The sequence below is a fragment of the Crocodylus porosus genome, unplaced genomic scaffold, assembly GCF_001723895.1.
Source record: "Crocodylus porosus isolate Cpor-Errol unplaced genomic scaffold, CroPor_comp1, whole genome shotgun sequence".
Lineage (NCBI taxonomy): Eukaryota > Metazoa > Chordata > Crocodylia > Crocodylidae > Crocodylus > Crocodylus porosus.
In genome coordinates, this window is record NW_017728923.1 from 10,844,527 (window position 1) to 10,862,397 (window position 17,871).

At 40.5% G+C, this 17,871-nt stretch overlaps 1 protein-coding gene across 14 annotated transcripts in view; it reads left to right on the top strand.

Moving 5' to 3' along the window:
• RBFOX1 (RNA binding protein, fox-1 homolog 1) overlaps positions 1 to 17,871 on the top strand; it is a 1,970,253-nt gene that overhangs the window by 1,834,737 nt on the left and 117,645 nt on the right. For 13 of the 14 annotated variants that reach the window (XM_019540075.1, XM_019540076.1, XM_019540072.1 and 10 more), the window contains one exon: positions 17,066 to 17,146. The exons of the other annotated variant lie outside the window; for it this stretch is intronic. In XM_019540075.1, the coding sequence (XP_019395620.1) occupies positions 17,066 to 17,146 (81 nt within the window). The remainder of the gene's footprint in view (positions 1 to 17,065; positions 17,147 to 17,871) is intronic. 14 annotated transcript variants of the gene reach the window in all.

Sequence of the window (17,871 nt, forward strand, 5' to 3'; positions counted from 1 at the left end):
CCAATAATACAAATAATTAAAAATCCTATTATTTGGGTGTTACGTGTCTGTCCAAAAGGAAGAGCTTCTGTTTTCTCCCTCCCTGAGTCCAGCCCATGGTTCAGGTTTCTTATTAAGGAAAACAAGGAAGTTAAGGGCTATTTGGTTGTGGGATAATTTTGTCTTCTCTTCTGCTGCTCAGAGCTGCTTGAAAAAATAATACTGCTTTTAGGGAGAAATTGCCTGTGGTCATACACTGACGCCGCTCAGGTGAGGAGTTTTCAAAGAACAGAGCTAGTGGAGAGTGCATCATGGTCTAGACCCCCAGCATGCATCAGATATTTTCTAAGTGGAGTATGGAGAAACAAAGCCACCTTCTTCCTACTGCATGACGCAGTCTAGGGCAGAGGTGGTCAAACTGTGGCACACTTGCCACAGGTGTTATGGCAGCTTATGTATGCAGTGCATGGCTGACCAGGGAAGGGACAAACAGCACAGTGGCAGGTGGGACAGGAAGCAGAAAGCAGAGCAGCAGACTGGGCAGGGGATGGGTATTGGAGTAGCAGTTGTGGAGGGTATGGAGCTAATATGAGGCATGCCTGCTAAAAAGTTTGGGCCCCACTGGTCTAGGGGATTCTTTCTGAAAAAAATCTTTTGCCAGGTTTTCTTCTAAAACTTTGCTATAGGAAGGGATGCTGTGAGTTTAAATATCAGTAAAAAAATGCTCTGCAGTGGTGGAGAATGTATAATAAATGGAGTGCTTTTAGAGCTACCTTATACAATTAAAGACAATTTATAGATTATAGTGATGTACTGTGTTGCTAACATTAAAAAAACTGAAAAAAACCAAAACATTACCTATTATTTGGTCAGCTGTTTTAAGATCAAGCTCAGCAATTCCACACAGTTCTGTAATGTAGGTGACTTCTTAGTATGCCCATTTTATACATAGGAAAACTATGTTTTTTTAAAACAGCCATTCTTCCAAGACACAGTACAAACACTCTGGGATCTCAGCTTCCTCTTGCAAGCCAGGTAAGATCTCCCTTAGCTCTTAGAATTTGCTCCTCTTCCCCCCACTGTGTTCCAGTCACCTCACCTGTCTCCAGAGCCTTCTTGGTCAAGTCCTTTCAGGCCAGAGTTGGCATATGTGATCTGCTTCAAACTTGGTTCATTGTTCCTCCTGTTCTTTATGAAGCTGCCTTCATTGTTGACTAAAGTAATAACACATAGCCTTGACTTAATTAGGCCTGCTATCTGAAGGCAAACATGGCAGTCAGGCATGCTACTTCTATTGGATGTCAATGACAGTTAGGTTTCTAAGCATTATTTGAAGCTTTGAAAATTTGCCCCAGTACTTGGAAGAAAGGGGAAGGACTCCTGCTCCTTTTCGGTTGCCCATGTCCTAGAGGACTGAGAAATATGAAGAAGTAGGGGAGCTCTCACTTGTCCGGCAGTAGGAAGCTGAGACCCTTCAGCAGGATTCCTCCAGGTTTTGTTAAGCAATTTTCCATAGCAACATTGATTTATTCTTTAAAATGAATACCCATGTAGATTAACATTAGGGGTACAGTAAAGTAATACAGAAATACACACAGTGGTGGGGTGCTGTAGGAGTAGACACCAAAATTCACCCTGATCTAATACTTTCTCCACCTCTTGGTTTCGAATGTCTTCAGAGTGGGTTTCTATCCCAAGGTTAGTCTTTCTGTCTCCCTGTTAAGTAATGTGTCTGGCCCAGGTACACAACAAATAGCATTAGAAACATCATTGTGTCAGTGAGTGAGTGATATTTCCCCTGGAATCTCTGTTGTCTGACTGATGTTTGTACAGCACTTTCAAATAGAAAAAGTATGTGGAAAACATAGTTTTTGTAAAATGATGCTGTTTTTTCTCTGTTTCAGTTTCTTTTGCAGTGTGATGACATGTCTTTATTTTTGAGCTCTGCTGTTGACTATAATTTTTCCCTTCTAAATTTATACTAGGATATTATTAGCTAAACAGATTAAATTGTTTTCTAAATACAGACAAATTAACTGAATATTGTTTAATATCCCTTATGTCAATTATACATAGATGTTCATTTCCAAAACATAAAATAAACTGTAACCGTAGTTTTAAAAATGTGGTGTTCAAGTACTATCAAACAAATGGTAAAACCCCAGTTAGATTAACAATACTGATGACAGTTAATGCTTTTCTAAAACTTCTATGGAGCTGTTACAACCCATTACAGTAGAAATATTGGTTTATAAAAAATTAATAAAGCCAGTAGAAAATGGAATTCAGCATCTGTACTAGCTATTTACACAGAAAGAATCACCCAGAATTAATTATCCTGTATGCTACATTATAATGAGTTTTTCATTAAAATGTATACCATTATGGAAACTAAACAAGGATTATTCAAAGAATAATGCCAACGGCTGTTATTTTTTGAGAGATTAAATTAGTTAATTGGTAATACATTTAAATCTGGGGCAAGGTTAATCATCATGTATTTACCATTTTGTTAAAGTCTTCATATTTTAAAGAAAAACAAAACATGTAAATCTAACTATTATTTCCATCTTAAAGAAGTGAATGTCTTCTATATGTGCATTTAATAGCATAATTTAGGAAATGCAAGGTTTTTATCTTGCTCCAATTGACTTGATGAGTACAGGCTCAGTCTCTAATTGTCCATTAGTAACTAATAGTATGCATTAATCAAAGAACTATTGTTCCCTCTCTCATAAAGTCAATGAGTTTGACCAGTGCCTTCAAGAGAAAGCCTCCAAATCCAAATTTTACTAATCTAACATTTCCAAAATATATTAAAGAATATAATAACTTTGTGCACTAATATGATACAGATGAATGTTGGAAATGGACTGCTTTGTGGAGTTTAATTGATTTTATAAGGTGAAAGAGACACAGGAAAGTTGTACCAATATTATTTTCTACATGTTAATGTGGGTGAGTACACTTGAATTACTCCACCTGAATTACTTTTGGTCAAGTGAAAGAGGCCACACCACAAAACCACATAACAACAAAGAGCAGTCATGATAAGGTCACAGTTGAGATGAAGGAAGCAGCTGGAAGTGAACAGTTGAAGCCAGTTAAATGGCTGGAATAGAGTTATAAAATGTTTTGAAAGTTAAAATAAGGTGTCTGAGGTAAATGCCACAACACAAAGAACAGAGCCAGAGAGGTTTCCATGCTTCCTGGGCACATCTACATTGGCCCCCAGCTGCGCAGTTGTTTAGTACTTGCTAAAGTAACTGTTATGACTGCACACACCCAGCCATGCACGGGCTGTTTTCAACCCTTCTGCACAATAGAATCACCATCACAGTTCATGCCTCCCAGTGCTACGTCACCATAGTGACAAGCTACATTGCTGTAGCTCATCACTACACATGTGCCCCCTATATAAAAAGATTGTACTTCTAAAAGGAGGAGGATTCTTCTTCTCTTTTCTGGATCCATAAATCACAAGGTGTCATGCCCCCCCCCCCTCGCAGTTAGTTACTACCTGCAGTTTGTTAGTTTATTGAGGTTGGGCATTCCAGATTCCTTGCTGCTTAGCTTGTGAGATAAACACATTTCTTTTACAATGCCTGACCTAAGGATAAAGCGAACTCAGTGGAACCTAAGCAAATATGTGCATCTATCTATAAGTGAGCCATACAATAAAGCAATTATTTTAAAAGTGGATAAAATTGGTTTAGGTTGGGGATGACATGTCAGGATAAATTCTGATTTTACTTCTGTCAGTTAGTGCATGAATACAGCATAATATGCTAAATCCACAACAGAACTTTCAGTGATGTTTGATGGAATTTTACAGCAGAATCAAGGAGAGAGTAGGACTTCTACATAATCATAAGCTTTTAGCTGCACACAAATTTTGTTCAGTGCTTTATTCCAGAGTTAGTCCAGCACAAATAGGAAATATGTCTACCGTTAAGAATAAGTACAGTTTCTTTTTCTTATTCTACATTATGTCTTTTTCTTTAAGTCATCTTGCTTCTCCTTTTGTCTCTCTTCCTTTCCTTCCCTCTGCCTTTCGTTCTCGTAATGGAGCATTTCCTATTCCATCAATCCCCTTTCCACAGTCTGTCTGCTAACATAATCAGTAACAGAAGAGTGAATGCTACCATTTGCAGTGTTGCCATTAGACTTTAGAGTCAACAGTCCCTTTTATAAATGGTGGTTGCAGACTTTACATATCATAGAGAAATTGTTTCAGGCTTTTTACACACATAGGACACTACTGTCTGTTACCTTTCTTCAAGTTTGGTAATATTATCGTCACAACAAAGTAAGTTAGAGAAACATTTTGATTTAATTTAGAGTTTAGATTCTGCTTAATCTATCAATAGCATGCAGGTCATAAAATACATATTTTAAAAATTGGTGTCTGACAACTCTGTGCAAATAAAATCACTAAAATATATTTGCTCCAGCTAAATAAATTATCTCAATTTTCACCTGTTGTTTTGTGTGTGTGTGTAATTTCCTTGTCATACTTGTTCATTAGCTAAGGTGCACTAAAACTTCCTGAGTTAGACTTTGTAGGGTTGCAATCAAGAGGGAATTCCACTTTTTTTTTTTTACTATTAATCATCTCTTGTCATTATTGTTTTTTGTTGTTTCTGTTAAGCATCTTTTGTTTAATTTTATTTGACTTTCTTCCTCTTCTTTGTAGTTTTTGTTTTTTGTTTTATTCAGCAATGTTTTTCTTAAAGGTTAAAAGCACAGTTAAGTAGCTTTTACAACTCCCTGCAGTGCCTCTTTAGATGTTTCTGCTACTTAAAGCTCAAGTAAACCTAGATTTTCCTTAATTAGGAATGTTCCTGAGGATTGATAGGAATGAAGTCCAAGATCTTACAGTCAGTAAAGGTCATTTATTAGCTCCTCAAGTTTGACAGGAGGAAATATTAAACAGATGTCCTGGCAGTCATAAGAATTGTGTGGTTGCAGAAATGACATAGTTTCCTTTGTTCCCATCCTCCCCATGGAATCCACACTGGAATGACCTGAGGATTGGCTGTTACGTATTTGGAAAGGGCCTAGTAAATTGAAGTATTATAATCCAAATACTAAATATCATTATTCAAATGATACCTTAAAAAGAAAAAAAATCAAGGTGGTTACTGAAATAATTGTTTATTTAGGGCTGGGTCACGTTATTCATCGTGTTGGAGAAGTTAATTGTGGGTATGCAAACTAATACATTCCTCTGATTTGAGACATAACAATAAAGCCAGTGAAAGTATCAGTCATGGAGGATGGACAGTTGGGCAAACAAACTTTTAAAACATAATGTAATATCATTAATATTGTTTAGTAGAGTGGAAAACAATTCTGCTGTGTGTCAGACCCCTATTACATCTCTAAGACTAATCCCAAGTAGCTCAATGTGGTTGTTCATGCTGAACAAGATGTTGAGCTCTATTCAAAATGCATGGACAACTTATTCTCCCTGTATTTTTTTGATTCTATGTTTTTATCCCATTTTGGAGCACCAGATTACAGATTCTCCCTTTTATTTATGTAGCAAATATTTAGTACCAGCTTCTATACTGAGGTTTCATAGCATTCCAGGTTTTTACAAAATACCTTTCAGTCCATTTACCTCTCAAGGAAGTACCCAAATGGTTAATGCTGTAGCTTAAAAAAGAATATAAGTTTCTATCTTTCTCTACAGGTATTTCTTTGTGAAAGCTGCATGGGGAAAAACTGGGATTCTGTCTGTGGTTTGAATTTGTGATTTTGTCAGAATGGTCCAGCAAGTACTGTGATTGAGGGACAAGTATCATTTGTGATATTTTTTTGTTCTGGATAAGTTGTTTAGGTCATTGATAAATGTAACACTTGTATCACTAAAGACATCCTAGTTGTGCTACAGAAAGTAAGAATATAGCAATTCAAACTACAGTGAGTCAGTGAAATAGACTGCCTAAGGAGGTCGTGGACTCGGCATCACTGTAGGTGTCCAAGAAGAGCTTGTGCAGCCACTAATTAGGGTTGATCTAGTCATAGCTATGCCTATGTTCTACTGTGGATATTTCTAGGTTTTCCTGGTTGCCCACACTCCACCTTTCTGCTGTCAGGATATTTTTAAGCCTCCCTTAGAGGCATTGGGTGTTGGCTACAGCCAAAGCTGGGCATTTTGACTAGGGCATTTTGACTGCTGGGACCAAAGCTGGAACCAGAGGTTACTGGCTGGAGTGTCTTGACCCTCCATTCAGGGTCAGACCAATCCAGGGTCAGGAAGGAATTTGAAATTATGGTCAGATTGGTACAGACTGTGGGGGGGTTGCCTTCCTCTGTAGTTGGGGGTGTGGCTTTCTACCTGAGGTCTCTTGAGCATATATTAACAAGCTTTCATAGAAGCAGGGCATTGGCTGCCTTGGTTTCCTTGCTTTGCCTGTGGCAGGTTAGCCTCTTATGTCTATGTTGTGTCAGGGTTGATAGCAGTCTTATGTAAAGTTTAAATGATAGAACATATAGAAATATATATATTTGGATGGGGATGATCCTGCCTGAGGCAGGTGCTTGGACTAGATGACTTCCTGAAGGTCCCTTCCAGTTCTATTTCTCTGTGATTCTATTTGTGGTATTCTAAGGCACTGAAACGGTACAAAAGTAGTAGTACTTTCAGAAAGGAACTTCTCCACCAAAATCCTTTGCTCCTCCTTTCTCCTTCCAACAGGGAGGGAGGAAAGGAGAGGAATCAGCTCCCTGATGACCTGCCCAGTGAGAGCCCTGATGCTTGCCAGGACTGGACTAATGATGGAATAGGGTAGGGGGCAGCTCTGCCATGGCTGTCTTGTATCCAGTGTTGTTGGGGAAGGAAGCCAGAGTGCTTCCTCAATTGCCAGAGCATGAACTCTTGCTCATGCTCTGACAGCCACAGTGAGAAGTGCCATCCCTATGGCCAGGGTTCTGTCCATGCAGCAGGGCAGGGGCTGCAGGGCCACCATGGTTGCCAGAACACAGGCTCTGGTAGCTGTGGTGGCATATTAGGGGGGCTTGCAGGCAGTCCTTGCATCAGCAAGACTTGCTGAAATCATCCACAGCAGAGAGTTGGCCTATCTACCACAACTGTGTTATTGACAGGCTTCTGTGGGGGTTGGGCAATGATGGGGGTATGTGCTTGGCTGGAGAGATCACCTTTAAGATAATTCCCCAAATCTGTGGTAGGAGGAAGCATTAAACAGACAGAGCTGTAATGAATGTGCAGCCTTTGCTTTCCTCTGTTACCAACGACCCCAAAGATGTCAGAGCCTTGGATATTTATTGAACCTTAGTCCATAGATTCAGTTGATTATTTGTAGACAATGACTAACTCTTTTCTCCTAAGGAGAAGCAATGAGCCCAGTTGTCTTATGAAGGAGTTGCACAGTACCTGTGACAGTACAGGGAAACAATGCGTATTTTGAGATCTTCTTAAAATGTGCTTTCAAAAATAAAAGGTGAAGTCCTATGTACAGTTTTTGAGGCAAAAGAAAAATTTTAATTAATACAATAGGAAAAGTTCTATTGTAACTGGGTAGATAAGTGAGGGATATAAGACTGTTTCTTTCAAAGGTGCTGAGCACCAGAAAATGACATTAACTGTGGGGGAATTATGGTTTCTCAGCACTTTGGATGAAATCCGTGGGCATGCCTACACGTGCCCCTCAACTGCTGCATTACTATGCAGTTATGGTGGTGCAGGGGTTGTTTCCATGCACCCTGGTGGTGCATGGGTTGAGTAGCTCATTGCAACTGCACAGTAGCATCAGTGTCACAGTTCGTACCTGCTGACGCTACATTGCCACAGCAATGAGCTGTGTTGCCACAGTTCATTGCTATGGCAATGCCCGTGCTGTATAGTTATTCATGTATGTGAGAATGTGTGTGCATTGTTTAAATTAGCAAGTTAAAATATAGTAACATTTTTAAGTGGGATGACTCCAGTTGGAGACAACATTACTAACACTATCCTAACACCATTTACCTTCTTATATGAATACTGAACCCATTTTCCAACCTTGGGTCTCTTGGTGACAGTTTATGAATAAGATGAGAGAGGATTTATATCATACTGACACAGGATGCATCATGTACTTCACTTATGAGTTACTGATGACTTAATGAATTATAAAAAGCCATTAATAACATGCAGTGATATGTTCTATGAGCAGAAACGAGACAGCTTATGGTGCATTCTGGTTTCTGCAACAGATGAATTTGTATTGATGGGATTTTTTTTTGTTGGTTGTAGAGAATGGTTGGGGTTATTAAATCAATTTGAAATATATTTATTTATTTTGAAATTTCAGTTTCCTTGCAGTTATTTTACAATATGAATAAAAACATAATAAAAATAGCTTAAGCAAAATATAGAGTATTGCTATAACATTTGTATTTAGTTGTATGCATGCCTATGCAGTGAGAAGGGGCATGTCATATCTTTGATTTGGGGTGGCATCATTTTGCCACAGGATAATATTGTACAGCTTGCATTGATAATTAAAAAAAAAAAGTGCCATATTTCTTAGAAGGCCACTGCTATGAAGATCCTATGAAGGCTTTTAAAATAGTTCTTTTGAATTGCATTATTAAAAACATCTACATGAAGCTATGCCCAAGTATCAGTTAGGAACTACAACTGGTGCAGCTTTTCAGTTTTAAGTAATATTAGTTACAAGAAATATATACAGGGGTTCTTTAGTAATTGAATCAGTTCCATGTTAGCTTCCAGAAGCAGTTAGTGTGCTTGACTTATTTATAAAACCTTGTGCTACTTGGCTTGTGTCTTGGCAACTTCACAGACTTGTAGTCTTCTCTTATTTGACTCCAGGTGTAGGGGGAAGAACTCTTCTAATTTTTTGGTAGTTGAATGTTTTAATAAAACTTTCAGCTGTGGAATTTTTCCACCATAGTCTCTCAAATATGGAAGTTTCACCACCCTTACAGTTATCTCTGTACTTTTAGGCACAGAGAGACTTTAGGATAGTCTCCAAACTCATGTATTTGCTTACATATTATTCACTATGTGATGGTTCATTCATTATACATCGAAATTAGAACTCGTTTTGTAGAAGGATTCCAATTATCTGATTGTAGGAGACAATTAAGAGGCACTTTCTTTCTGTACCAACAGTATTAAAACCTACAGTATGCTGCATTGTTTGACTGTTAATAATCTAGAGCTAGACAGTGCAACCCTTATTTGCTTGAATGAACAGTTACTCACACAAGTACTACCAGTAGAACTTGGAAATATTTCAGAATCCAATAATATATGAGATTATCTAGTACACAGTTCTGTGACCTGCATATTTCCTGTGCGAACATTCTTAGAGTGGACTAAGAGTGAGGTAGCTAAATTCATTTCCAAGTGAGTAAGGGCTACCTTATACAAAGGTAACTCTGTGCATAGTGTTGGCCAGATCCATTCTATTTTTTAGATGTTCAACCAATAGTTAGACAAAAAGGCCATGTCCAGATGAGTGTGGACATGTGGTATGCAGCACCACATACCCATCTGTGGCACGATACACCACACATGCAGGCAAGCCCTGCACTGCTACTTTGCAGCATGGGGGATTTTTTTGACCCCAGGAGATCCTGAGTTCAGAAGAAAACCATGACAAAAAAAGTGGGGTGGCACACAAGAAAGCACTGCGTGCTGCCCAAAACTGGAGCTATGCTCCAGCTGCCACCCAGGCTTCCAGTTGTAGGAGCACCATGAATGCAGCTCCTCAAGGGTCCCAGGATCCCAGAAAAGGCTGATGGGGTGACAGTCTCCTCTACTGCTGGGGTAACCTGCCATGTGCCACAGTGAGTGTGTCACAGGCATTCCCTGGGGACAAGTAGCAGCAGCACAAGTAGCAGCTGCTGCTTTTTTGTCCCCAAGGAAACAAATTTCCATACTCATCTGGACGTGGCCAGAAGGTGCGTACACACGTATCCACTTTCTGACAGTTAAGCTGACTTAACTTTTTAAAGTTGACTTAATTGTCAGAGCATACACACATATGTGGAGCAGAGTTGACATAAATGCTGCACAAGATAATACACTTCCAAGGCATGTTATCTTGAATTGCATTAGTTAAGTTAACTTAGCTCACAAGATGGCTGTCACCATGTCAAGGAACTGAACTGTACTTGTGTACACTCCAATGTGGCTTAACTTAAGTTGACTCTGTTAAGTCGATGTAGCTTATTCTTCTTTCCTGGATGATAGTAACCTTTGCCAGTGTAAGTACTTTTATACTAGTATAAAAACAGACCTATTTATTAAACCTGTGCTAAATGGCAAGTATTCACTTCAGATTCAGCTGATTCAGGGAGACAGTGATTCGATTCGGTGATTCGAATCACTGTCCAAATTTGATTTGGCTGATTTGGATCTGAATATTCAGTGCCGATTCGGAGATTCAGCCATAGACTAAGCAGGTAGCAGCCCTTGAGGACGCTGGACACAGCTGCCTCCAGCTGGTAAGTCTGTTGTGGTGGGCAGAGGGGGGAAGGAAGGGGCATGGGGGGCAAATCAGAGCCCCCACAGCAAGGGAGGGATTGGGGCTGGGACAAGCTGCTCAGCTGGGGCAGGGGAAGGGGTGCATGGGCAGAACCATCCCTAGGAGTGTGTGGAGCCCAGGACATATCAGCCTGTGTGGGGCCTGGGGCTGGAGGGGGTGGCGAATGGCTGGAGGCAGCAGCGCACAGTGGTAGCAGAGCCAGTGGCGCTCAGCAAAGGCGGCATGTGGCAGTCATGGCAGAGCTTGTACGACTGTCTCTGGGGCCTCCAAAGCTCGGGGCCCGGGGCAGTTTCCCTTATTCCCCCCTACCAAGGATGGCCCTGGGTGCGGGACTTGGGGAGGGTGGCTCCTGCCATTGCACACCACTGCATGCTGCCAGTCTGGGAGGTCATGGGACCAGGTGTGTGCCCCCAGATTTGCAAGAGGCAGGCTGAGCCGGGCTGTGCTCTGGACAGATGGTAGAAGGCACTGGGAGCAGGGGCTATGCCCTTCCTCCACTCACCCAGCCTCTGTGTGCCTCCCAGACAAACCCCAGCTTCACCTTGGCTGGACGAGCAGTGGCAGGGCATGGGGGCAGATGCGTGCATCCAGATCAGGCCTGGCCTGGCAGCAGGGACTATGGGGAATTTTAGGGTGGCTTCAGCCCCTTCATAGCCCCTGTTCCACTGTTCTGTGCAGGGTAGGCAGAGCCAGGGCTGTGCTCCAGGCTGCAGCTGGGGTTAGCTGCACAGAGCGCAGCCCTGGCTCCACCTGCCCTACAGAGTGCAGCCCAGCAGTGGGTGGCTGGAGCTAGCCTCCCAGAGCGCAGCCTGGTGCAGCCTGCCCCACGCAGATCTGAGGGCACACACCCACTCCCATGCCCTCCCAGGCTGGTGACACGCAGTGGCGGGACTCCCCCTCCCAGAGTCCGATGCCCTCCCACCCTGGCTGGATAGCTTGTCACAGCCCCAGCCTCAATACCTGCCTCACTGTGGGGGGTTTGATCTGCTCCCCCTTCTGCCCACCACAGCCAACTTACCAGCTAGAGGCACCTGTGTCCAGCATCCTCAAGGATTACTGCCTGTTTAGTCTGTGGCCAAATCTCCAAATCCAGCCAAATCTTTTCTGAATTGATTCAGAGGCTTCCAATCTGATTCGGCGCTTTTAATTGGTCTTCCAGTTCAGTTCGGCAATTTGGCCGCTGAATCAGGCCAAATATTCTCAGAATCAAATTGGCTACTGAAGCTTTGCACAGCCCTACTTTTTATGACTGAAAATATTAGTTTTTCAAAGAGTAGGATGTGTCAAGGGGTTAAATAATGGTGACAGACTGTGTGCTGATATTAAAAAAAATAACAAACTGAAGAAATTAGTTGGAAGACTGGAGAGTTTTTAATTTGGCCTGTGGACCTTAGTATGTTTCTATCCCTTTATTACCTCCATTGCTCTTCAAGATAAGCCTGAAGGTGTTCAACATACATTCATTACTGTAGGTTATTTTCTACAGTGATTGTATAGTCACATTATTTGTAAACTTTTTTCTCCCCAAAATTGTTAAGGGACTTTCTGGCCAGAACTACACTGGGGAAATTTCCTCAAACATTCTAATTAGTTTTGAAATTGCTTCACCTAAACAGATTCCCCAAACCATTTGCAAATGCAGTGTTGAAAGTAATGTTGAAACAGGTTCAGTAAAAATGTTGTCTGTTGCCTGAAGCTTGGCCTATACCACAATTTCAGTTGAATTTCAAATTGTTTTATCTGAGTTTTAAAAGCAGTTACAATTTGGTGTGAATTTTCCCCAATGTTAACCATGCCTTCAAGGGTAAAGTTCATTTATCCTCTGAAGTTTTAACAAAATGCCTTTTTTGAGCATTAAGGAGCAAAACAATATCAGATTTTTTTTAATCTGAAGGCATAATTTAGAATAAAAACAAATATCTCAGAACCAACAGAAGCAACAAAAACCTATTTTTACAAATTGTAAAAATGCACACCGTAACATTTTGAAAAACTATATGATAGCTTAACCCAAAAAGCAGGATTTCTGTCTCTCACAATATTGAAAAACAAAACAAGAAACAAAACTATAATAGCTGAATAGAAAGCCTTATAATGGAAGTGTTTTCTTAATCAAAGACTTCATTTAAAAATATATAAGAGCAAAGCTATAAACTGACAAGATTTTGAATTTGGAAGCCATGCACTTGCCATGCTACATGACTTGGTAATGGCTTTGTAACCAAGGAATACAAATTCATACAGGATTGGTGTTAGGTGTAACTAGATATCTGAGTGACATCTGTTGGAATAGATTAACTAAGGGTGCAGGTAGAAGATACAGCTCCCTGTTGCAACTCAGCGCCTTGCAGGAAGCACCATGAGTTGCAATGATCCCTGAGACCAAACAGAAGTTTGCTCGTGGGCCCAGAAGTTGGGGATTCCATTTGGTTGCCAGCATCCTGCAGCCTGGTCTTGGGAGCAATGCTACTTCCACCTCCCAGCCTGTTGCTGTTTGCAGAATGGGAAAAAGGAAAGGGAATAGAGGGAGCTCATTCTTGGCATTTTCCAGCTGGTGCTGGATGGTGAAGTGAGTGGATTGGACCTTCCCTACTTCAGGGGCTCCAATCTACCTGCCCCACTCTCCAGCTCCAGTTGAAAAAAACCTAGACCAAACTCCCTCCACTCACTTTCCCCCTTCCCATTCTGAAAACAGCAACAGGCTGGGAGCTCTGCAATCACAAGTTACAAAATATGCTCTGTTTTGGGTGCAATGAGGGATCAGTCTATAGCCTTGCACTTCTGTCTGGACATGGCAGTAGACCACTTTTGGGGGCCAGATCAGGCAAAGATTTTCACTTCTGTCTGCACTTTAAATTATCATAGAGCATACCCTGCTCTCCTCTAACACTGTAGCTAAGTTGCCTTGTTACTGTTGTCCAGTAGCTCTCCTGTGAACCATCTGATGTGAATCTCAGAGCATGGAGTTAATACCTTCCCAAATGATTTATCCTGGTTGGGGCTTTCCTTTGCATCAGTATTCTTAGCCATGGGTTTGAGTTGTTAGACTCAAAAGAAAGTGTGTTCTGATGATATATTTAGTCTGTTCCCCTGTTCCAATAGTCATTTGCTTTCTGTGAGCAAATGTGGTAATTACCCATGTGAAATATATGTAAAAAAAGCACGCAGCCCTTGGGTTGCTCTAAATGAAAAATATTGGCCTCAAATTCTCTGAAGCATGTAGGGAAATGCAGGATTAAAGACAATCCATTGCATGAATGTAATATTTGTATTTTAATTCAAATACTCTCACTGTATTTTTCAAAGAAAGTTTTTGTAGAGAAAAGGCATTGTTGAGACTTTTAGTGAAATCCTCTTTCTTATAAAAAGATATGAAAAATCAAGGCATCTTCATTACGTTCTGGAAGGATTTAGTGTTCTAAAAGAATGCTGGTATTTTATTGCACTGGGATTCTCTAAATTGTATCCAATATACTAAGGTGTTGGGTTTTTTTTACCTCAAGGATCTTATTGTAAGATAATTAAATCATCTCCTGATTTTTTTTGCTGCAGTTTTAAGTATGTTAATACTAAAATGAGACACCTCAAGAAACTTCAGCCCTCATTTAAGTTAATCCAAATAAAATTGTAATATCTGTCAGAAGAAATCTACTAATAATATTTTGGGTACTTAAGTTTATACATCAGTGCAACTGCTAAACTATATGAAATCAGATATTTTTGTCCCTCAAATCATGTGCAGTCTAGTAACATAAGTAAAGCAGTATTCTGAAAGTAGTGTAACTGTAAGCCTTCTAATTGTAGAAAAAAGAAACCAGGAGAATATTAATTAGTATGTATGCTCAACAGCAGTAAAACACTTAAATATGGATATGTTGAAAGAAGCAAGATATTGGCTAGAAGACCTTTTATATGATAAAAAAAATCAAGATCATTAGGCAGACAGCACAGATAATAAATTATATAGGACAGGATATGAATATCAATATTTTGGAGCAAGCAAATTGAAAGGACATTTTCAGGTTTGAAAAAATCCTTTACTTTGAAGGCTTGTATTACTAATAATATTTGAAGTCATTAAACCTATTTTTTAAAAATGCACTTTCTTGTATTTATATAGCTTGTTCCACCTGAAACAAGGCAAATAGTTTAGTTATATTTTTTGTCATACTTTATTTTTTTTAGAATCCTGAAATAACAGTAGTGCAGTAGCTACCTTTGGCTACATTGAATTTATCAAAAACATATTGTACACATTGAATTTCAGTTCTGTTTGCCACCTAACATAGCTGGGTGTAAGAATTATGGAGGGCCTAAATAACATAAAATATTTTAACATATATGTTCAAAAAATTTTGGATCTAGTAATGAGCATAGGTTGGGGATGTCTTTTAAGTGTTCAAGCAAATATCCAAATTCTACATGGAAACTGCCAACATTTTGATGATGATATTTAGATTTGGATTTGGTCCTTAAGAAGCCTAACTACCAAGCCATATAATTAATTTCCCCTCTCCAAAAACCTGGCCTGTGTTAATATTCTACTTGGAGTTTTATGAGTTTTGAGTTAGTGAAAAATATTTTCCAGCTTCTTATATCTTTAAAGACCATGTAGCACTTCTTGAAAAAAAAGAGGAGTCAGAGCGTGAAGTAATTACCACATTTACTCTGGCTATGTATAAAATCTGAATGTCCTCCTATTTCTGTGACATTGGCCCTCATTCCTGACATGGAAAGGTTCTTTTAAGAGGTGTCTGGAAAGATGTCTTCATGCATATTTGATATTCAGCCCTACAGCTGAGATTGCCAAAACAAAATCAGGGGCCATTTCACAAACGATTCACAAATGAAGAACCACCCTGAACTTTTGTGAATTCCCCAAAGCTAAAATGAACCAGAAGTCTTTGATTAACACTTTGGTAACCTTTGGTTAATGGGGTATTTGTGTGGTTTTCTGTTTTTGCTTATTGTCTTTTTTGTTTGTTTGTTTTTTTAATTCTTGCATCCATCTGATATACTGCAGATTATTTTAATCTAAACAATAGCAAAAATTCTGGAACTTTCAAAAGCCATAACTATGTTTTGATTTAAGTTACACCAGTGTCAACCCAAGTAGGTAAGGGCACTCACTGGAGCTACTTTGAACTTCCACTGGTGTAACTGAGATCAAATCAAGTCCTGTTGTCCAGACTTGGGAGACTTGCAGCCCAATTTGTCTGCTGTGTTTACTCAAGCAGCCTCTTATTTTAGGAAAGGATAGGAAGATGGGGAAGCATTCCCTGGGTGATGTCAGTGTTTGCATTGCTTAAGTTAGCAGCAGAGCTCATTAGGTATCTCTGCTTTCAAAATATAGGGGGAAGAGACTGAGAGAGAGCAGCTACAGTACAGCACAGCAGTAAAAACTGATTTTGGGGCAGGCATGCACAAAATGCATGTGGCTTGCATTAGCCTCCCTATGTAAAAAGGGTTATATATGTTTAGGTGGGGAGGCTTCAGTACTTGGTTTTCTAATGCAAGGTTGTGGTTAATTGCACCCATTCATGAGGGTAAAGGGGAAGGTTAGATTGGGTTCAAAATGGCCACCTGGTCTAATTTAGTTAGATGCAGACCTTGCACTTAGACCTGATCTCAGTGATCAGAAATCATTCTAAAACTGTAACTGTACAGAAGTTCTGTGCATAGAGACCAGTCTAAAAATGGTGGAACCTGGTCTAAGATAGACCTGGTTCAGTATACATTCAATCTAGGTTAAACTGGTACATCATATATCAGTATACTTACGTGCACATCCCCAGGGATGGGAAAGCCCAGCCTCTGGTCCCAGCCTCATGAATGAGCTTTTCGTATCTGCCCGCCCTGGCACCAGTCTATTTTTAGGCCCCTGGCCCTTCACCCCACCCCTGGGGACCAGTCAGCCCCACTGAACTCCCCCATCCTGCTAACTGCTCTGGGTGCCAGTTTTTATCAGTGCTTAGATGCCAGGAGCTGAGGAAGTAAGTATTGGTGGTGGGAGGAGTGGGAGGGATGGTGGGGAGGCTCACTGGAAGAGCGGTTGGGGTGGCTAAAAATAGTCCCTGGTCCCACCCAAGCCCCTCTGTGGACTCCACAAGCCCTCCTGATCCCACTAAATTTTCCCAGATCCCACCAACTCCCTGCAGTTCCCACCTGCCCCCGATTCCTCCCTTATTGCTCCCACAGATATTGTTTGCACCCCCCCATCCCTCATGGATTATACCTGTTCCCCCACACTGCTCCCATAGGTCGTGCAAAACCTTCCACCCCGCCCCCATAGACCCCTGATCCCACCACTAGATCCCCCATCCTGACTTAACTTAGATTGGGTGGCCATTTTTAATGCCACCTACCTACCCTACGCCCCCCCCCCCCAAAAAAAAAAATCTTTGCACTTAGCCGTTAAGTGTTGATTGGGGCGCTTTCTGTTCTGAAATCAAAGGAAAAAAGGCATCCCTGCTTCACTGTACTTTATGTTTTGAGATAAAATTCAGGTTTAGTTTGAGTGTTCCAAAAACCAGATACCACTCTCTCTCTCTCTCTCGTAGGCAGGGTGCTGCTGTGCCAGGCAAACCAGGAGGGATCTCCCGTGTACAGTGCCCCCAGTTCACTAGTATACACATCCACAAGTAAGCCAGTGCTCCGGCTCTATTTTTGTTTTGTGACAAAAGGCCATAAATGTGATTTAAGACCCCCCAGAAATGTAAACCTCCTCAGTAGCTCTTGTTAAGATAAATGTGATATTTATAAATATGTTTAAAGAATGCTATGGGTAATTCAGCAGCTGATTCTTTATTTACATCATCATCTAGATATTTCTGTGTAATAAGAACATATTAAATTATGCTGCAACCATGGTGAAATTAAGATCTCTCTAGTAATACTATAATGTTGTTGAGCCATTGGTGTTGGACATACTGTAATTATAATAAGAGTAGCTCCATATCAAAGATTTTAAATATCTTCTTTTGAATATGAAATGTGCAGGAAATTAATAATCTCATACCCTGCTGTCACTTGGTTGTGCCAGTTTGGAATTAGCTGTGCAGTCTTCCTTTTCAATTTTGGGGATGGGACAAAAAGTACCCTAAGCCATCAATAATAAAAGAGCGGATGGATATTGACTGCACAAACAGCTGACCCACTAAAATCATTAAGGGCCTAGTGGAGACTAAATAAGATGTTGCCCTCAAATTTTCTGCCCATTCCTTGGGAATGGAAGTGTCTCCAGGTCCTGTAAAATCCCACAGCAGAAATGGAAAAAAGTTCTTCCACTGCTCTAGATTCATGATGAAGATGATGATGATGTCAATGTCAGTTCTGAATATGATCTAGGTGAAGTAGTATCTGACAA